The sequence below is a fragment of the Ambystoma mexicanum genome, chromosome 4q (genome assembly GCF_040938575.1).
Source record: "Ambystoma mexicanum isolate Mex_15411 chromosome 4q, UKY_AmexF1_1, whole genome shotgun sequence".
Taxonomy (NCBI): Eukaryota; Metazoa; Chordata; class Amphibia; order Caudata; family Ambystomatidae; genus Ambystoma; species Ambystoma mexicanum.
In genome coordinates this window covers 189,105,098-189,127,311 of record NC_090928.1, presented here as the reverse complement: position 1 = coordinate 189,127,311, position 22,214 = coordinate 189,105,098, and the positions used below count along the sequence as shown (strand labels likewise).

General features: G+C 48.8%; 1 protein-coding gene and 1 long non-coding RNA gene across 2 annotated transcripts; one reads left to right on the top strand and one right to left on the bottom strand.

Annotated features, from left to right (window-relative positions):
* Window positions 1-3,382: 3,382 nt before the first annotated feature.
* Window positions 3,383-20,728, top strand: LOC138467579 (uncharacterized). The gene is made up of 2 exons (XR_011268114.1): window positions 3,383-3,456; window positions 17,773-20,728. It is a non-coding gene; the product is annotated as an uncharacterized lncRNA (long non-coding RNA).
* On the bottom strand, window positions 4,861-7,622 carry PRR18 (proline rich 18). Its single transcript, XM_069607712.1, has one exon. It carries the CDS (start codon window positions 7,165-7,167, stop codon window positions 6,406-6,408), a length of 762 nt encoding a protein of 253 aa, XP_069463813.1. The 5' UTR covers window positions 7,168-7,622; the 3' UTR covers window positions 4,861-6,405.
* Window positions 20,729-22,214: the final 1,486 nt, after the last annotated feature.

The window sequence follows — 22,214 nt, the reverse complement described above, 5'->3', positions numbered from 1 at the left end:
CCAAGTGGCAAACACAAACGGCAAAGAGCCAGATGGAAGGCAGGCACCGACAATGAATACACCATCTATAAACTGGTAAAAAGCACTACACAAACTGAGTCGTCACAAACTGGAGGTGAAAATGGGCAGACACAGACCTGTAAATCAGAAAAAAACAGTCTGTAATAAGTGATACTAGACCTCTAACTGAAAATACACTTCCTCATTCATTAAATGCAACACGTAGACACAATAATGTAATACCTTAAAGGCGTGGAAACGTCCCAAAACATAATGAATAGAAAATGCAGCATAGCAATACACAATGGCCAAAACCACGCAAGCGTGCCTTACACAGACTGGACGAAGAATGAAGCCTTAGTCGAGTATGTGAGACAAAGGCAGCAAAATCAAGTGTTGCCGCAGTACTTTGTATATAAAATAGAGATATCATACCATCACTGCGCGTACCAAAACGCTGAATTTCGACAGCCCCATCTTCGACTCATATACACGTTGGAGGGTTTCCGATTCATTGAGGGTGAAATCAACATAAAATAGGAGGTGTTGCTTGAAATCAAATACATTTTTAAGGGTTTCTTTAAAACACACCATCGTTAATATTTTGCTCCAATCCTATCGGTGTCAAGTGAAGCATGTTAACCATCTATCCACAGGAAAAAAAGAGCAGCAATGCTTTCCTCCTATGGTCAGTTGATGGAAAAATGTGGGAAAAATCATTACTGAACTGATGAGTTACCTGTCAAACACTGCAGCAAGATGGTCTTGCATAGGTTGGCCCTCATGACTGGCTCTCCTATCCAATATGCGTCTTTTCACCGACTTTGGCCCTGTTGGCTGGTGACTGTCCTGTTTTTGTCAATCAGAGGTGTAGACCGGGTAAGGCCTGAGCGGGCAAGGCCCACCTAAAATGTGTAAATGCCCACTCTGCCGCACTGTGTGGGCATTTACAGATGTTAATATTACTGTGGTGGGCCCAAACACATTCGCTTCAGGCCCCACTTGTCGGACAATCCTGGCTACACCTCTTCAACCCACCCTACTGCTTATTACACTAGAGAATTTGCAGCAACGTCATCCAGGATGAGTGGAGCAGTGTGTGGACACGGCCAGCATCAGTGCCCAGGATTGTCACCTTGCACATCTCATTGCTTTTCCTGAAAATGGATAAATAGTCCTGCCCTGCCAACTTGGGTCATCAGCTTTGTGAATAACAATGAGCCAGTCCAGGATTCAGAGACCCTGGCCAGTGCTCATTGTTGATTGTTATGTTACTATGACTGACAGTTAAAATAATGAAATTGCAAAGACAACATAAAATAAAGCTGGGTTTAAAAATAAGTACTGGGGCTCAGAAATAACTCCCGGGGTTGAGCCCTGGCAAGTCCCGTCAACCCCCACAAATTAATCACTGGATGGAACTCCCACAACTTGTAAGGCATAACAAAAACACTTGTCCTCTCATAGTCCCAAAACATAGAATTCCATGCAGGAACCAAATGCAAACTCACACGTAAACCTTGCTTTACGAAAACAAGGATCACAGGCGCTGGGGAAAAATGGTTTTCTAAGAGAGTTCGGAGTTACAATCCCAATGGATAACTGGGCCAATACAAAGACCTCTATTATCACAAATAATGTAACAAAAGTAATTAAAACCTTATGAAAGGATGATGTTAAGATATAAATGTAGTCTTAACTTCCCCTTATGGCACGTCTAACTTCTGACATCACACGATGCCTCAACATCTCAGATAATGGGACGAATAAAAGGCATCAAATAAACAAGTACATTCGCGATAATGGTGAAAAGTATCACGTGACACACAAAACGAGAAATTACATTGTTCACCAGGGGTATGTGAGATATATCCATCAATAAAAACAAGCATTGGCAATGTCAACAGTTTGGGCTTTTGAGTTAGCATATGAAAGGCACTTATGATATATAGGATATGATATTTTATTTATATTGTACCCATACACAAGTCTTTCAGGGTGCAATGAGGCAAGGGAGGACAAAACAACAATATTACTAGGCCCAGTGACATTGAGAAAGCGCAAGTGCAGGGGAGAGCGAAGGGGGAAAGTGCAAGGGGCAGGGGAGGAGGTGCTGAACACATGATAAAGACAACAGGTAGTGCGGCGAGCAAGTGGTAAGTGCAAGAATAAAGCACAGACAACAGGTGTCTAATAAGTGCAGGTAAGGGGACTGCAGGGTTGCAGACACAGACCCAAGTGCAAGGGTTGCCAGAAGGCAGTGCAGGTATTCGGCTGGGTGGGCAGGGATCTGGGCCCAAAATCAGCAGATAGCAGGTGCCCAGTGCTGAAGCAGACAGAGATCAGCAGGGGAGAGGAAGAGCGAAGGCAGAAGCAAAGAGGAAGGTCTTGAGGTGCTTCCGGAACCGAAGATGGTTCTCCTCAAGTTTCAGAGAGGCAGGGAGGCTGTTCCAGAGGGAGGCCTCAGCCGAAGAAAGATCTACCCTAAAGGCACAGACGTAGTGGGCATTGATGGTAGCAAGGTAAATAGTGCCACTGCACGTACCTGTTGCCTTGCAACTACCTCCCTGGCACTTCACTCCTCTTGGATCCTCTAGCACTTACCCCTTTCCCTCGTCACTTCTCTCTCTGTACTTACACGATCCAAATAATCACAAGGCCTAGTAGGGTTGCTGATTTCTGTATTGGCGTATTCCATTGCATTGATGTCTCCCTTGTCCTGTGGGCACTTTGAAACAAAATGTTCTTAATGTATAAGCATCTTACGATTGCCCAATAAATAAAAATAGTACGACTACCTGGTCCTCTAATAGCATTGCCTGGCAAAGGCCCAATACTTTACACACAAGCCAAAACGGTGTCAACACTTGTTTCTAACAGGACTTCAGTGAAGGACACGAATAGTGCTTATAAATCTAGTGGCTGAAAGCGGACCTGGTTAAGACATATTACACCAGTAGCAGGTTTACAACCCCGGTTAAGTCATCAACTCGCTTTGAAAAAACAATGATAGGCACTTCAAGTGCAATGTTTGATGATGAGGCTTGATTCAAGCAAGCCGAAAGATTTTGGTTGGGAGGGAACGTCCATAGGGATTTACGTCAGTAAATGGGTGGCCAAAACACCAAACAACACCTACAAGCTGTGTGTCCCTCCTCATATACCACGTCTCCTTAAGTGTACACTAATGCAATAGGCGTGTCTTATAGGGGTCGTTAATAGCCCAAACTAAAAAAGGCCTTTGAAGTTGTGGGCTTGCAAGAACCCAAGTAAAGCGTGCTTCCCAGCATGAAAGTGGGCTTATTTTTAAAATGTTTGGAAAATGAACATTCTGTATTCAAGCATGCTACCCACTGCCGTTGCCATGGTAACAGAAGAGCATGTGAGGCTTAAAGCACCAAAGACAGCCACAGGACGTGCTGGAGACACGGAGGTTGCCCGTGAAAACCGACCAGGGTATGTTTTTTTGTTTGAGCTGGGGAGTGGATGGGGGCAGGGAATGTTATGTACATGCTTTTTCTATAAGGGCTGGGGCATGGAAGAGAGAAGAAGACAACAGGTAGAAAAAATGTATGTCTAAACTGCAAAATACACAGAAGTCAAAATTACGGGCGACAAAAAAATGTGGTAAAAGAAACAATGGACTATACACAGAAAAAAATAAGAAACTGAAAAGAATGGTTCCGAAATGTGCATATATTGCGGGTCTGGCTGGCGTGTACGTGCGGACCAAGTGACCACGAGCAGGGGGACACACGGGAGACGATAAGGGAAAAAGAAGCGCGACACAAGCCGGGCGCCAGAAACCCCACATGATACTAACGATCCATCAAATAACCCTGGCTGAACCCTTGGAAAGGGACACGCCCATTCGGCTTCCAGCAGACCCTTTACCGCAAGCCCATGTAAGGCAGGCCCCGTTGTTTCCCTGGTAACCACTGCCTGGATGGGACAAGGTTATCTGAGAGGCGAGCATACACCACACACCTCCCTTCAGCCCCGGGACTCGCGCTCTGCTGATGCGAGCAATCAGGGGAGACATTCCAATTGACGCCAGAGTCCCAGATTTTAGAACAACGTCAACCAAACCATGCCCTGCGCACTGCTTGGAATGTGGTAAAACTGCCGGCCCTGCACGCGAGTGCAACCCGCAGTGTCTTGTATCGAGGAAACCTGATACTTGAGAGCAGAAAACAGCGGTGGGGGTAAACAGGGAGGGTGGGAATCTGAAAACCGCACACAGGAGTGCCAATGTCGATGTTTACATTGCAGCCCAATCCCTCCCCCAAATGTATCTCGTCTTTCCACTAAAGAATTAGCACACAACTCTCTATCTGCCATTGGGACAAAGCTGCACGCAGATGCTGCCAATCCGCCATGCACGGGAAGAAGGGCTGTGGTGGACCAGCTGTGCGCGCGCGAGTACACCCCCGTCATCTGGATATTATTGTGGGAGTTCGCCGGGCTCAGAAAACAAAGAGGCACTTAGTAGGCCAAACCTTTTACAGGGGCTCGTTCTCAAGCGAACAGAGGAGCGCTCTCTTACAGCGTCAGCGCGCACAGACATATGGGGGGGTGAGGGGCAGCAAAATGGGGTACCAGAAGTGAAAAGCAGCAAATATATGCAGCCCCACCAAGAGGGCAGCCCGGAAAGGCAACCTGTGCCCTCCGCCTCTTCACCGTGTTGCTACCTTGCTAGGGCAATAAAGTACTTGATTTTGACACTGTAATATTGTTGCCAACGAGTTCACAGTTTGAAAACATTCATATATATATATATATATACATATATTTTTTTTAAAAAACATACAACAAAATAGCCCAACCCACTTCCACGTAATCTAAATGTCACTCACAAAATCAGCGACTATGAAATCGTTTATTCAAGTAATAAATAAAGAGTGGTCTTGCATTTGAATGCACACGTACAAAATCAGTGTTTGAGGTATTTACAGACTTTTAAATAACTCGTGCAGAAGAAAAGGGATGTGCGCAAACAAACGTTTCTCTTCGGTGCGGATGGCGCAAGCTGAAGTCTCCAGTCTGTCTTTCCTTGCCGTTTGTTCTTTGGCAACAAAAGAAAACATGGTCATCACTTCCCATAAAGGGACGGGGGGGGAGAGGGAGATTTAAGAAGCTCCCTCGTGGGAAGTTCCAGGAAACGTGCCTTTAGTGTCTTGTGGGGGCGGGCCTTGGCCCCCAGCACAATGGGAGGGCTGTGCGCCAGTGAAGCACCCCTGTCGCTATGCTACTGCAGTGTGTACATACCGATGGCGTCGCGATTGTCCGCCTGGATGCCTCACTCGGCTTTTCATAATCCCCTTAAATATATATATATACAAAAAGGCACCTGGCAATGGCCTGTTCTTGCAGCCCCTGCACATTTTGAAGAACAACACACACAGTAGTGTTGTTGCTGCAAGAAACACAACCCGATGGTCCAGTAAAGGTAGTCTACTCTTATGTTAAATACACTGTCCGCGGATTGTCCGGCAAATGCCTTGAGAAACCACCTGTCCGCGAGTGGTCGAGGGTCTCAAACCGTTTTGCATCTTTCCCTTGAAGCTTTTAGGAGACTTGAGGTCACATCCAAAAGGAAAACGGACACTTGCGCCACCGCAAAAGGCAGCTCATTCCCTGTAAGTTTCCAGCCAAACCAGAGCGCTCCTACTTTGCCCCCCAGTAAGCCTGGAAGCCCACTTTTCACTTTGCATTCACTACCTTGGTGATGAAAGCATCCAGGGTGGTCCTTCCTGTTCCTGTGGCCCGAAAATAGCCGAGCACTGAAACGCCACACTTGAGACAATGCTTCCAGAAACGTTCCTGGGATGGCTAGAGGTATGCCACAGGTGGCACGGTGGGGGCACAGCAGCTGAAAATGCCATTTGGGCATCTCCTTTCCTATGGGCAAGTAAAGTGCTGGCATAACTAGACGCGCCTTAGACTAGACATATCACAGAGACACCAAGTGAAGGGTGAGAGCGTAGCCGGCGCTGGTGGTGGGTGCTGGCAGCGCGGTTGGTGATTAGGGTAGTTCTGGTATGCTGGCTGATGTGATGGTTATGTACAAAATCCTTCATGCCGGGATGTGGCTGGGTCACTGTGAGGAGATGTTGTGCAGGACCACCGAGTGTGACTTATCACATTTAAGGTGTGTTGGCAACATATAGTAACAGAGAACAGGACGTGGACACTTCTGACAAGGGGGGTGCTCGCCGTTTTGTCATACCCTGCTTAGACCGCCTCTAGTCTGTGGTTGATGCCCCGGTTGGCCAAGTAGGGGGCATTTCCTGTTGTCCCGTGTGCTGCCACCGGTGATGCTTCGTTGGGGCAAGGCTGGGGCCACTGGCTGATGATGCCCTGCTGTGGCACAGGCTTCAGTAAACGCACGCAGGCTGCCTGCGGTCACTGTGTGAGGCTCAGGTGAGGGAGGCTCTGCAGCCGGTCCGGAGCAGCCGCACTCTCCACACCCCGCAGCCATTCCGTGCAGCGTCTCACAAGCCCCTCGTCGGGGGGCCTGCTGGTCTCTTCCTCCTCGTACTCCACATCGTCGTAGCGGTGCCGCTCATTGAGAAGTGAGATTTTGAGCAATAGTTCCTGGGGGGGCTGTGGGCCCCCTCGAGGCCCGGGCGGGCTCCCTCGCCGGCTGCAGGCGAAGACCCTGCGGGGGCAGGAAGGGAGAGGGGCGCCGCCGGGCCCCGGTGGTCGCCGGGCGGACAGTTGCTTCTCCAGGTGGCGGCGCTGCAGAACGAGGGCGGCCTCGGGGGTCAGGCGCAGCGAGAAGCGCAGCAGCGGCTCCTCGGGGGCGGGCGGGCGCCCGGCCTCCTCCCGCACCTGCGGGGGACTGGCGCGCCGGCCCGGGGGGTTCATGCTCTCGCAGGAGCGCCAGAGCGGCCGTGGCTGCTGCAGGGGCCGCGGTGGGGGCGCCCGCGGGGACGCCCCGCCGTCCCTGGGTCGGGATAGAGGAGCAGCGGGGAGAGGCATCTTGCCGGGGGCCACTGGAGGTCTCCGCGCCAGCTGCCGTCTCAAGGTGGCCGAGGGCCAGGAGCTGGAGAGCCCCTCCTGCCGCGGCGGCTGGCTCGGGTCCGGGGGCTGTTGCTGTCGCCTGGCCGCCCCTCTGCCGCTGCCCTGCTGCTGTTGCTGGCTCAGGATGGGCGGCAGGGACATGCCGCGGCTATCGGTGTTGGGGGGTTGCTGCCGCTCAGCGTCGCAGGTTCTGTTCAGCTCCCTCGCTGGCCCTGAGCGCTCAGTGACCAGCTAGTCCATTCCGAGGCCATCCTAAGGAAACAAAGAGCCCGCCGCCGACAGTGGCCCTGGGGGAGGCCGCTCCCGCTCCTCCTCCGCGCTCGTCGCCTCCCCCTTCCTCCGTAGCAAGGTAGAGCGCTCAGCGCGTCGCCTGCCTCGGCTTCTCTGAGGAGCTGGGAACCACTTGTGCACAGGAATGTGTACACACTACCGCCGGGCGGAGGAGGAGGAGTTCAGGCTGGGCTGCCACTTCTAACATGCCCTCCTTCCGAAATTCACCCCCTGCTTTCCAACGCCCTCTGCTGAGTAGTTCGTTCCTGCTCCCAGCACCACCCGTTGCTTCCCTCTGCTTACACAAACTGCCCTCTGCTTCCGACTTCCCCGCCTTCCTATCCCCTTTGTTTACACCCCCCCCCCGCCGCTGCTGTAAAGTCGCCCCCTGCTTCGAGTAGCAGTTGTTTCCATCCATCACTGTGTTCTCCCCACCCCCAATCACCTCTCGCTTACACATTGTACACTTGTAATACCTCCTGCTTCTCTCTAACGCAACTATTTCACACATGTACACATACCCCACTGCCTCCCAAATCTTCACAATATTAAGAGCTCTCCCTGACACGAAATCACAGTGAAAAAAATGAGACTGACGTTTGGTCCCGCAATCACCGCAGTTGCGTTACAATGCCGTTCTTATCATCTTAGTCTCTCTGGCAACCTTTTGACGGCTTCCAGCTTGCACTCTTTCTCGCCGCTCAGGCTGTGATTTTTACTATAAGCCTTGAATTACTAATGGCTGTTTCCTATGCCCGAGCGTCCATCAACTGTATTCTATAGCAAAGAACCCTGACATACATTATAGTGTTTCCCTTCCATTAAAAAATATATTTTTTTTCTGTGCAGTTACTGTTGTGACTGGACCTGTGGTCACACAGGCCAGCCGGACCCTCGCTGGTGGCACCCAGCATACTAGTCAGTGCGGACAATTGCGGGCTAGCACACAGGCCAGCCCAGGCTGCCCAGCACACACTTATCGTTGCAGGGGACAAAGAGGCCTATCCGACAAAGGATCTGCGAACATAGGTCGTGTGTAAAGAACAGTGTAGTGGACAAACCGCTAGTAGCGCACTTTAAGTATGCTAAACATAATCAAGAAGATATCCATTGGTTTATCATTGAAACAATTAATCCTCAACCAAGTGGGGGTAACAGAGATCTAAAACTGAGGAAGGCTGAACAAAAATTGATCTATTCCTTGAACACGGTAAAAGAAGGTTTAAATATTTCCATTGAATGGGCTTTGTTCATTCACCAAAAATAAAAAATAATAAAAAGGTTTTTACAAACATTTTTTGTAACTCCCCATTATATATTGTGGAGATTAAATCCAAAAAGACTGGCTAATTTCCAATGTTGGGCTGTTTAGACGGGGCGGTCTAGCATATCCATTGTTGGGGGTCGCCTGCCATGTCCATCCGGCAGGCACCCCCGGGGTCCTGCTTCCTCACAGCACCAAACAGGCCCAGCGCCGGTGGGAGTTTGGGGGCCTGCCATGTCCATCCGGCAGGCCCCGTGGCACTAGCGGACATCAGCGCCATCGGGGTGGGGGCACAGCCTGCCAGGGTCCTGACAATGCAGACCTCGGCCACCGTCCTGGCACGAGTGTCCCATGGCAACAGGGCCTGCAGGCCTGTACCTCCCACATGTAGGCCTGCGGCCTGCGGCCTACATCATTAATGAGACATGGACTCAGACCAACCTTCCACGGAGTCTGCAGCCGTTCTGTCTCACGTGCCTGCAGGGGCTCCTTTTATTAGCTTGGGCCATGACACAGTCATGGCCCATCTTAAAGGGTCAATACACGTGGGAGGGACACATCCCCTTAAAGGGGCAATACATGCAGGAGGGTCACCCATCACACTCCTCCTTTTTCATAACAATAAACAAACGTTGCTGAGGCATACATGCATCCCCCTGTTACAGAACGACAAACTACTAACCAATTCTCCACACACTCAATGGGTGACAGTCGAGCTCAGTGAGCTGCCGGAAAAATGCCGGCAGTTCTCCCAGTTTACAAAACCCTTTATTAACCTGGGGTTCGGAACAGCAAATGCCGGAACAACACCATGACTGGCGGCTGGCACCACATGCACACCCTGCAACTGCGGGACCACAGCTTCACATCATAGTTCTTTCCTGCGAGCACTTGAAATATGTAGTTACTATGCAGGTTCACAACATCAAAGCACACAAGATTACTGAGTCCTTGCGCAATTGCAGGACCACAGACCAGTTCGCCCTTCATCAGCGTCGGTTCAGGAGTCACTTCCAGAGTCCAGGTCCATTGATGGCATAATTCACGGCCGGCAAGACCGCACCTGGCAGGTGGTGCCAGGGGCCACATCGGCATAGGTCCTTGATGTTGTGGGAAACTCGTGCATGAGTCACTTCCCCCAGATCCAAGTCCCTTGAGGGTACAGAGCACAGCCGGCAAAGCCGCACCTGGCGGATCCCAGGGGCCACATCGGCCTAGTCCCCTGTTTTTCAGAGCAGGGTAGTGAAACGCGGGGCGTCCATGCTGCTCCTGAAGCTGTTGATGGGAGGCGTTGCGGGACGGTGCTGTAGGTCAGGACAAGAGGTGACAGGATATCACTTGCCCCCCCTTGCCCGCAGTGCTCCCTCAGGCCGGAGTGTCCCCTTCCTCCCGGGGTGCCAGAGGGCGACAAGCACTTCTGATGAGCTGCAACCCATGCCCTCCCCGCTGCACGACTTCATGGTGTTGGTTCGGTCAGACACTAGTTGTTGGCCGAACTCGGGGAGAGGGCCGGAGGTACCGCCCCCAAACCCACGTTGGCCTGGTCTAACGATTGTATGGCAGGGAAGGCGACACCAGTGGCCGGCAGTCCAGGAACCTTGGTGGCTAGATGTCGAGGCCACCTGTGGGATAGGCAGGGTGGCTGTAAATTCCAAAGAGCATGAGGGTGGAAGTCCAACATTGGCCACGGGGTGGCCACAGTTGGTGTTGGGTCCGTGCCACACTCCGTTAGCATAGGGCTGCCTTTTATCCTCTCTGCTCCTCAGGTTGGTCCGGGCTGCCAACGAAACCCCGAGACGTTTCCATTCCAAACAGCGGATGCTGCGGGGTATGGGCCAGCTCCCTCTTTGCAGCCCCGGCAATGCCGCCAGGGGCGGCTGCCGGTGTTCACTTTGCTCCTACCAGAGCACAGCAGTAGCACTTCGAATCGGGTCACCTTCTTCATGACACCGCTGCAGGGCCTGGGATCAGGCTGGGCCTCATTTCACTTCCTGTCTGCTCTGATGACAGGAGCACGCAGTCTTTACCGCCGGTAGCCCAGGATCACATAAGGGGGGCCACCAGCACCCATGGCGAGAGCAAACGTGGGGCCTCTATACTTTGCCTCAGTCTGAAGCCTGCATCACTCACACCGCCCAGCGGCCCGGGATTTTACACAGCCGCTCTCATTCCATCTCTGTTGCGGTGGACACCGTATAGGTGTGCAGGTCCACTCCCTCCCTGGTCGCACGAGCACCCTCATTGCAGAGGGCCACGGCCAGGTAGAATCGCAGACAGGGCCCTTCTGCCCCCTCTGTTTCAGGGCACCTCCACTGCTCGCTTGGTTGTGGCATCAGCCGTTTCGTTTCTTTGCGGCTCAGGGGGTGGGACCAGCACAGCTTCTCCTTGTTTCGCTTGTGGAACGCCGCCGGGGCACGATGAGGGTCCCTGGAACGCCGCCGGGGCACGATGAGGGTTCCTGTTGGCACACCTTTTGCTACTGGAGCACCTCCCCCCTTTCCAGCAGATAGCCCCAGATTGCGGTATGGGAGGGGCAAGTCTTTCCCTCTGCTCTGGTGGAGGTGCTTGAGCAGGAGGCGCACACCCGAGGTGTAATCCAGGTGTTCTTTTTCATTCGGCGGGGTTTGCCGCGTTAGGCAGGTTGCCTCCTGCCTCCACAACATGGAGAGGCACGCTGGTGCAGGCCGTCTCACGCCCCTTCCAACGGCGGGTCCACCCCCTCCAGTCTTCTTGTTCACCATGGCCGACCTGCCGGCCTCCTCCATGCATGCAGCGGGTGCTGCAGGGAGCTGCTTATTGGGCCCCACACGCACTGCGGGGCATCCAGGCGGATCCCCACTCTGGCCGCACGAGCGCCCTCTTTTCTGAGGGCCACGGCCAGGGGAACAGGACCGCCAGTAGGGCGCGGGGATGGCCCGCTCCCTCTTCTCCATCCGGGGACCGGGGTAGCATAACTCCTCGGTGTGCAGCGGATGCCGCCAGGGAGGGGAGTGTCACTCTCACTCCTTCACTTCTTCGTGGCGGATGCCACAGGGGCTGCAGGCTGGCTCCTCCCCTGGCCGCACGAGCACCCTCGTTGCCGAGGGCCGCGGCTGGGGAGGACCCACTGTACCACAGAGCCCGCTGTCTTCGAGCAGGCATCCACTCCTTTTTTTTTTCTTTCTCGGTTGATGTTGGGCCCGCCTCCCATGGGGGATGGGGTGCCGCATCAGCTGTTTTGTACGCGGCGGATGCCGCTGCTTCGTGCGGGGGCAGCCCCTCCCTGCCGCGGCCAGGGATCTTGATGCGGCCGACGCCGCCCTCTTCATTGTGGCGGCCGAAGCTGCGGGCATTTCTCCCTTTCCTTGCGGATTGCGGGTGGGGGAGGGGCAGTGCCCCCCCGTCGCCGCTACCGCCGCAGATACTTTCGAGGAGACAGCATCCCCCCCCCTTCATGGGGGGTCAGACCCTCCTCCGAATGCGGCCGACGCCGCTCGCGATTCGGGGCCGCCTCAGCTGTACAGCAGCCCCCTTCCAGCTTACACCTTCACGGCTCGCGCCGCCTCTTCTTTCCTCGGGACAATGAGGTGGGGCAGCTCATGCGGCCCCTGCCGCACATTCCCCTCCACACGGGGTGGAGGCAGCAGCTCCTCCTCCCGGGGCCACCTCGCATTGTTATGGGACTGCCTTGCGTCTCCCTTGGGAGACGGGCCGGTAGCTCACCATCCTTATTTCCCTTTTCGCGGGAGGGGCCGCCAGCTCCTCTGCGGCCGACGCCACTTCTCCTTGCGTGCGGCTAGCACCGCACTGCGAACCGGGGCACCAGACGGCCCGGGCCCACGCATCCGGGGCCCTGGGCCACCCCAGCTCCTCCATACCTCAGGCGGCCGACACCGCTATGGGCTCCAGCCCTCGTCGCCATTGTTGGGGGTCGCCTGCCATGTCCATCCGGCAGGCACCCCCGGGGTGCTGCTTCCTCACAGCACCAAACAGGCCCAGCGCCGATCTGACACAGGCAGTCGGAGCTCCGCACTGTTGACTGACTCCCACGTTTAAGGTAAATTATTGCCCTGGCAGTCAGCCATTGTCTGTCCCTCCAACCTCCCTCCATGCTAGGCACTAGGCATGCCATTTTTCTAACTCTGATCTTTCCTTTGCTTAGGCAGACGCTTGCTGCTCCTCTCAGCTTCATGTGCAGCGTTCAGCACACCATTTCTTTTCTAGCCTACGCACTGCATAGCAGCCACAGAATTCCATGGGATTGCTTCGCAGCACCATCTAAAGGTACTACCCCTCCCCTCCATTCTTACTCTCCTTACATAATTTGGATTGGGATAGTTAGAAAAATGTGGCACTACAGCTTTTCCAATACACGTTTCCTCCATCTGGTGTATTTGGGCAGTATGCCCTTTCCAAATTTTTTATTTTTATTTTCAGAGGAATATTTGACATATTTTATTACATTTTTATTAGCAATTGCCTTCTTTTCTGAATTTAGGTCGATGTGTGGCCAGCCATTGGTCACCAATTTGAGTATAACTAGACATGGACTTCCGAGTTTAAATCATGGGGTCTTGTTTTCTTGTGACAATAACATGATTATGTACATATCCCCGTTTTTTACCACTATGTGCCTTTCACATTTCTTGTTACTTCACTCTAGTAACCCTAGCTCCCCTAATTTTTCACAGGGGACTCCTTTCCTTGGCTCCATGAAGAAGGCTGTGACCTACTAAAGCCGAAACGTCCTGGAACTCCCCTACCCAAGTGGTGTGGTGGGGTCCCTCCCAAATCCAAGTAGAGATTCATTTCAGTGACGTCGATCAACTACTTTTTGGTCACCCGTTAGCCTGGCTTAGTTAGACCTATCCAAGGACTTTTACTTTCGAGGATAATTTTCTACAATTTGTAAAATAAAATGTATTAGCAGCAATGGAATGTCGTTATATTTCTGTCAGTATGCACATGTATGACTTTGTCTTGTCTTTTGCTACATGTCTTTTTTCTACTTTTTCTATATTTGTTTACATTTTTTATGTGTGACTTTGGTGAAAAAATGTACACCCATATATTTTGTACCTACAGTTTCTTTACAAAAAAAAATGTAAAAGAACAAGGACAGCTACTTAATAAAAACTGTTCCTTTGCAGACTAATGATTTAGTACTAGTGGATTATTAAGGTTCTCTCATGTACTGCTATCCTTGGTAAATATACAAATGGTGACACCCAAGGATAACACATTGTCTTTAAACCTAGACTGCAATCAATAAGCGGCAGTTGGCTTAGACTTTTCCAGTCAGGACACCCCCACTCTTTGTACACAGGTGGGAGTTTGGGGGCCTGCCATGTCCATCCGGCAGGCCCCGTGGCACCAGGGGACGTCAGCGCCATCGGGGTGGGGGCACAGCCTGCCAGGGTCCTGACCATGCGGACCTCGGCCACCGTCCTGGCACGAGGGTCCCATGGCAACAGGGCCTGCAGGCCTGTACCTCCCACATGTAGGCCTGCGGCCTACATCATTAATGAGACACGGACTCAGACCAACCTTCCACGGAGTCTGCAGCCGTTCTGTCTCACGTGCCTGCAGGGGCTCCTTTTATTAGCTTGGGCCATGACACAGTCATGGCCCATCTTAAAGGGGCAATACACGTGGGAGGGACACATCCCCTTAAAGGGGCAATACACGCAGGAGGGCCACCCATCACATCCATCTAGAAATTGTCCCCTTTCTAACATGGCGCGCCTCTGGGAGGGGTTTACACCGATCCAAACACGGTCACATGACCTGCACACGTCATTGCGGCTCCAGCTATTTCACATAGCACGTGACTGACAGAAAATGTCTGTTCCAGTAGCCAGGGGAGACGTTGTTACAGGAAGTTACCCTTCGGAAGAAAACACAAATACACAGGTGAGACGGCGTCACCATGGAGGGCTCATTTGATACTCAAAGTAAGTAGTGACTCGGGATATTGTTGGACGTTTTAACAGGTCTGTGGAGCAGGCGCGGCAATAGACACGTGTCTAGAATTGACCGGACGGTGAATGCGGAAAAAGAACATACGTCCGCGGGATCAACAGTAGATTAATAACAGCCGGTAAGCGAATTGGCGCCGCATGTTTTGATAACAACGGGCGACCCCACTCAGTTGTAGACAGGTTAGCTCTGATGCAGGACTATTTGTGGGTTTTTTCAGCACTAACAAGCGGTTTCGCAAAACTGACCATCCGTCCTCATACTAGGTTCTTCTGATTGAGTGTACGTCACAAGAAAATATCCCTCCATCTCCAACGACAGAAATGAAGGGTAATTATCAATGACACAGGCACTAACCATTATGATGGCATAATTTTAAGAAGTCAGCATTTAGTGAATTGATGAAATAAAAGAACAGGGGTACTTTGCAGCCTCCTGCTCGTAAGCTATAGAATAAGATACACCGGCAAACCCGAGGGAAAGTGTATCCATGGGTAATGTTGGGATGTACACGTTCAAATAGAAATCCTTCTGTTCAGAATTACGTAAAGGTTAAGTTGTAAAGGGCACCTGAACATACTTGACATGATAAAAATTAAGTAACCATGGTATTAAGGTTTTATTTTTTCTGTTTGTATTGTAGAATGTTGGGCACACAAGTCCCTGTGATGTTAAACGTTGAATATGACCACGTGAAAAAAAGAATAAGTGCCCTGAAGACAGCACCAATAAGGGATGCAATGTTTATTAATTTGAATGCACTGTGAACAATGAATATTGGTACTAGAAACACATATCAAGTGTTGGCACATTGTTTTTCCTCCTGAATCAGGGAGGTTCCACTGTTCAGGGTATTAATAGAGACATTCAGTGTTCACCAGTCAGACAGAGAAGAAGCCAACTGCTGTTCGTTTCTCCTCTGTCATATTGGTTTCATTTATTTATGTATATGTTCAGAATATCAGCTTGTCTAAGAATGAATTATGATTATGTTGCGGTTTTTAAGTAAATGTATTGTTAATTGATGGTTTTTTATAAACATATGTATATTTTTGGATAATCCATGGTGATCTGCCTAAATTCATGGTAAAGAGGTGGAGATAACTATGTCAGGGGGCGTCTGACAACTAACATATAACGGAAAGGAAGGAAGCTATTCTGTGGGATTTTGTATACTTTACATCCTTAAAGGGGATACATGTTCTTAAAAGGGAAGCACCACACTCTTCCTTTTCCATAACAATACAAACCAATACCACTGGACATGAATTGATCCCTCTCCCGTTACAAAACAGCGATACTTAGACCATTTGCGAATTGTAGGATAAAACATTACACTCGGGCAGATACAAACATAAAGCATACATCGAGCACTGTACATATTTGGTGGGTGACAGTCAGGGTTGGTGGACTGCTGGTGGCATGTTGGCAGCTCTATCACAGTCTGAGGAACACTTTATTAAACAGGGAAGAACAGAACTTCAAACCACCAAACACCACCATTGTCAGCTACTGGAACCATATTGAGCATGAACACACTCTGCAGGAGCACAGCTTCACATACATATCATTACTGGGACCATTTTAAGCATTTAAATGACATGCAGGCTCACAACATCACAATACGTGTTTACTGAGTCCTCTTTAAGCATTTGCGGGGCTACAGGAAACCAGTTCAACGTTGCACTTGTATCAGTCCAGAACAGTTGATAGCACAGTTCAGAACCGGCAAAGGCGTACCCGGGGGCCACAATAGGCAGGAGGACACTAGTGGCAGGGTGTCTGGGGCCACCTAATACTCTTCCCCCAGGAAGGGGTTGTTGTCAGGATACCTGCTGGCAGTGGAGGGTGCACAAGAACTCACACAGAGCTGCAACCCTTGTGTGCTTCTGTGCCAGAACACACACACATTCTCTCCTCGAGCAGGAGTTAAACAAATTTACTAGGTGGACTGCTCCTCACACTTTCCCCTTTGTCTTCCTCCAGCTGGAGGTGATCAAGTAAAAATTGCTGCTGCAGCTTGCCCCAGTCAGGAGTTGAATGCCTGCGATGCAGTGGCGGTCTTTGCTGCACTGCTTCCTCTTTGAAAATTCCGACTGTGGAACGTTTCATCTTTCCCTGCCCTAATGCGGTCCAGATTCATTTTGGGAGAGCTTACTGCCCAGTACTTTAACAAAAATGCGAGCAGCCCTGCAATGACTGTTATATATATTTTTGTGCCCTGCCAACGCTCCCTGACAGCACAACAGGAACTTGCTTCCTTTTCTCTCCACCCAAGTGGGACATTGCTATACCTAGCTGTGGGGTGGGAATACAGCCCCAGGATGACAGAAATTGAGAGGCCATGCAAGGTCCCATTGTAATAGTGAATCTGGCTGATGTGGATACCCATGGAATATGCAGGCCAGTACAGAACTCTTTTTTTACAACATGAGCCCTAGTGAATGAACGAAAAAGGGCCTCCCTGAACTTTGTCAAAATGGAAAGGCACTCAGCTGAAGTACAGTGTGCCTCAGAACTGTAATATTGATAACTGTGTCCAATGGATTTCAAAAAGATGTGTGGTGCTGCAGATGCTGACTTCGTGTAAATTGGGAAAAGGCACATTTTGACAGATTCAAAACTGCAGCAGTGCACATGGGAAAATATACATTGAAATGCTGTGGAGGAGGAATTGTGCCTTACATTTAAAAAGTGAAGCCAAGTGACATATTTCATTTGACATGTAGAAAGACACTTACTTGCCAGGAATAAACTGACATTTAAATGCAAAGGCCTACTTTGTTTTAAAATGTACACAGATTTCTCATGTTAAATAATAGCCTATGTGTGGACAAGTCAAGAGGAACACTCATGTCTTTTCAACCATCAGATTAAAGAAATATATTAACACATGACAGAAGCCCCATAGGCAATGTAAAATGTTTCAGAAAAAGGGGACGTAGCTGTGGGTGGTAGGGAAGTATGATAAAGGCCATTAAGTGGTGTCATTTCTGTTGTTATGATTAAGTAAGGTAAAGGAAACATGGAGATGTATTGATGATACAGGTGGTATATGTGTTGTACATTTTTTTTAAATAATTGCACATTTTTTAGGCTATGAAGTGTACAGTAATGAAATTGTGAAACTTTTATTTTTGTATGTTAAAAGTGTGCTTAAAGTTTTAAATGGATGAAACTAATAGCACAATAAAATGAAAACAAAATGTTACATGTAAACACATATTTTAGATTTAAAATGGTATCTTTTTCAGAATTATGCATGTAACTGGCTGCTGCTGATTGCCCCACTGAACTGCTGTGTATCTGGAGCTGTGACCTCCAGACCTTTGGCTGATGCCCACTTGGAGGACAGGTCTGGTATTCAGTTTAAAATACAAAGAAATATGAAGCATTCGATCAGAATTGTGGAGGTTGCAGATAAGCCGGCCAACAGAAATGACCTTTTGGGGCTGACTTGACCCTGATAAATGGCATCTCAGAGCCTTATTGGATCTTCAAACTCTGTATAGAAACAGGCATCTACTTATAAGCTGATGTTCGGGTCACATATGACTGGGGAGAAATTAAACTCATGAGTTGCTTTGTTGGATTATGAAACTACGACCTTTCATATTAAAGGAAATAAAAAGCCACCAGTTCCATGTGAATATTAACCATGTGTGATGTATAGAATATGAGTTGGAAAGAAAACCATGATTCCCGCCTTCTCATAATACCAAGGACGGGAAAGTTGGCGAGGTGTTAATATTGTGAAATTAATGCTTGATTTGTGAAGTGGCATATCTTTCACTTTTTCGGCTCGGGAGCAAATCACGAAAAAGAATAGCTCCTCCCAGAAAGGTAGCGCTGAAATTAAATTAGTTTTCCTGACTCGCCATAAAATGTAGAATTCAAAAATATATATGTTTATGCAGTTATCTAAAAAAAGAGAAGGTAGTTGCCATGTAGTGAGATTTTTATGAAAAAATATGTAAAACATGGCATTTTTGCATCTTCCTCCTCTCCGTTATCCATCATTCAGAAACTCCTTGCCCCATCAGCTGGCAGTGGGCGGATTAGTGAGAGGGGAAGAAAGAGAGATGTCCAATCCGTAGCATGGGAGTGTCATCAGCACTATATAATATCAGTTTTCAATGTGGGGGGGTTGGAGGGGGGGGAGAGAGAGAGAGAGACTCTTTGCTGTGAATAGAGCCCAGAGGTGTGAGCTACCTACCTATTCCTGAAAGAGGGTTTGAAATCTGGTTGGCCTCCTGAGCTAAGAACAGAGATCTCTAATGTAAGTAGATATATCCCAAAGCTATCAATCATGTGGTGATATATCTGCATTAATCCATTTCCATTAGTGGGTGAGGGGACAAAACTGTGTAGGCCCAGACCATATTTGACTAAACATATCACTTAATTAATTCCCTTAGAGAAAACACCAAATCCGTTTTAACCGGAGTGTGAGGGGAATCTGTCTGTTTTAACCCATTTCTTTTCATTAGTGGGCACTCTTGCATTAGTGGGAATGGGGTAAAAGCATTATACCTGTCACTTATTTAATTAAAAATATAATGTTATTAATTCCCATAGGAGTTCCATAACAAGTGCCTCTTCGCGTAGTGGTTGGGAGACATAACCTCGTGTATTAACGGTGCAAAACTACTGAAAGGAGAAATTCTTCAGTGCAGATGCACTATACTATCTATTCCGCAAGACCGACTACAAAAGAAGAAGAGTTAGCCACTTCCCTACTGAAACCATATTGATAACACAAGGACATCACAACCTGGACAACCTGCTTCTTCAAAGGTTTTCTAATGACCCATTGAGGACTAACTACATACAAATTTAATCAAGCTAGGATTGAGTGAACGCGAGCCTAACCTCCTATTCTATTTAAGACCTGATACTCTTCAGATCTAATCCATATTGGAATAAAGAATAACTCTATGGATGGTGCCCTAACTCACCAGGACCACCTTCATTCCCAAGGACTGCATCCAGACACTGGAGCAGTCCCGCCAACTTCCAATTGAAGAAGCCTTCATTAAGGGAAGATGGAGTTTTTACCCAATATATAGTCAAAGTGACCTACACCCTGAAGAATGTTCCTTACCCAACTAGAGAACAGAAACATGTTGAGTTCAATCTTCTAGTATTTGTACAACTAGAATCCTATTAGAACTAAATTGAGATTGTTATTAGTGGAATGAAGATTTATACTCTGATGCTGTTTCATAATTAACAAAGTTTATTGATTACTCAGAATCCTATTGACAAGGATAAACTGTCACAAGACTATTGTTTTTATAACACATTTTTAATATGTATGCACTTTATATTGTAGTATTCTCTGTATTGTTTTATCAAGTAAACTTTAATAAAATTTGATACATTTATCTATATCCATTGAATTCTGTTCAAACTGTTGTATAATCCAACTACCTTATCTATACCCTGTTATATATTGCCACATAAAAAAGGTAGGGATTTCACTTTGTAGTGAAATTTGGGATTCCCTAATCTATCAGAGTATTAATTCCCAAAGGGCCAGCTACCACAGCGTGATGGTTTGTCAAAAATTGACAAAGATTATCCCAGTGCACAGTAAATGACCCTAGTCTTTAATGTAATTGGGTAAACCAGCTGTTCATTTGAATGTGCTAGTGTGCCCAAAACTAAAATCCCTACACCCAACATTTCCCGTGAAAATGAACTGTCCCAAACTAATTTTCCCATTCATTACACATTCCCCAAACCCTGCATTTCATTTGAATGTGTGTTCCCAAAACGATTTCCCCATTGTGTTTAATTCCCAAATCCCTATGTTTCTGATAAACAGCCAAAACAATTTCCCCACTGTATTCTCACTCCCTGCACCTTGCCTTCAAACTAAGGGGTCATATATAACTGATGCCTGAGGGTGGGGGTTGCTTGGAGAGAAGAGCATTGTTATATCCCAAGCCATCACTGTGTGTTTAAAATGTCCTTATCGGTTAATGTGCAAAGAAATTCTATGTGTGTTTTGATTTAAAATCTTCAAACTCAACCTGTGTTTGTTTTGGTAACTGAAAGTCTTTTAAAAAATACATGTCAGTCATTTGATGCCAGTAATGAGCATTTGTGATTATTGTGTTTTGCCACAGAGTTGGTGACTGTCCTTGTTATTGATTTATTATTCATTGTAGTAAAATTTAAATAAATATATATATTATTACTATACACCAGCCTGGTTCCTAGCTTATTGGTGGTACAGAGGGTATCTGCTGAATCGTACTATATAGGTTGGAGACCTCCCTAAAGTTGAATCTGCTAAGCGCTTCTTGTGCGCCACCTTGCTTCGGGGGAGGAACTCCCTAGGTTGAGAGTGACCGTCCAATAAGCCGTGACATAGCGCAGCAGCAGACACCGCGCCACCCGCACACTCCTCCCCCATGCAGGATATTGCCAAACCCTGTGCGGTGGCAACAGCTACTCCGCTCCCACTCCTCCTGCGGGAAATTACCCCAGTCTTGTTGCAGCTGCCGTCGCCGCATCACCTACTCTCTCCCCTTTCTTCCATATACCTTTTTTGCTCCGATGCGAAGTGCTTCACTTTTAACCACCGGTCTGCCCGGGAACACAAGTTGGCCCATCATGCACTGCAATGAAAAGCTCTGATCATAAAGTGACAGTGCTCCTCCTTCTGTAGTCACAGAGCACATACAGACACATTAGCCAGCCGGACCAGCATCGCGGGGTGGGCACCTTCGTTACCAGTGTTGTGACTGTATCTGTGGTCAAACAGGCCAGTCAGACCCTCGCTAGGGACACCCAACATACTCTTCAGTGGGGACAATTGTGGGCTGGCTCAAAGGCACACAGGCCAGCCTGAGGGTTGTTGGGGCATCAAGCACACACTTATCACCCTGCAGGCCGTGGCCACACGATAAGAACTCAGCTGCCGGGGCTCCCAGACAAGCAGCTGTTCTGGTACCACCCAGAGGGACAGTGGCGTGGGGGCACCCAGGTCACACATGCTGGTCTGGGAGCAACCAGACCAGCAGGACTGCAGGTCCGTGATCACACGTTGTAGGCCTGCAGCCCCAATGAAATGAGACACAGGGAAACCGTGCCATTACATGAAGTCTGCCGCCATTCGAAATCATGTGCATGCAGAAGCTCCTTTTATTGCCACTCAGTCATGATGTTGTCATGACACATCCTTAAAGGGGCAATACATTTTCCTAAAACAGGCACCACAATTATCACTTACGCACCCTTAACCTCAGTGTGTCATGATAGCCAACACAACATTTACTAGGAAAAATAATAGACAATCCAAAAAAAAAAAGAACACCACGATCTCCTAAATCTTACAACCAACTTTTTAAAACTCAAGGTAATAATTAAGCAATGTAGGCAAAGCACGAAGCATGGATACTGTAATTGCAAGTAGGACCAGTAGTTATATGATCTTCATGCAATGGGTCCTCAGGTAAGTAGACAACAGAATAGGAAACCCACCGGTGCATCCATTAATTACCAGTCTCCCCCGCCAACTTCCACCAGCAGAACACTCACACACAACACGCATCCATCACACATTCTGAATTCTCTCTGATGACATCAAGCAGCCAAAGTAATCTAGACTCAAGTTGGTCACCACGGTCGTCTTGCAGACAGTGAGTTGTGGTACCTCTGGGTAACTTTCATGATAATTAACATT

Coding starts and splice junctions, on each gene's coding strand:
- PRR18 (XM_069607712.1), bottom strand. CDS start 7,167: ATGTCCCTGCCGCCCATCCTGAGCCAGCAACAGCAGCAGGGCAGCGGC.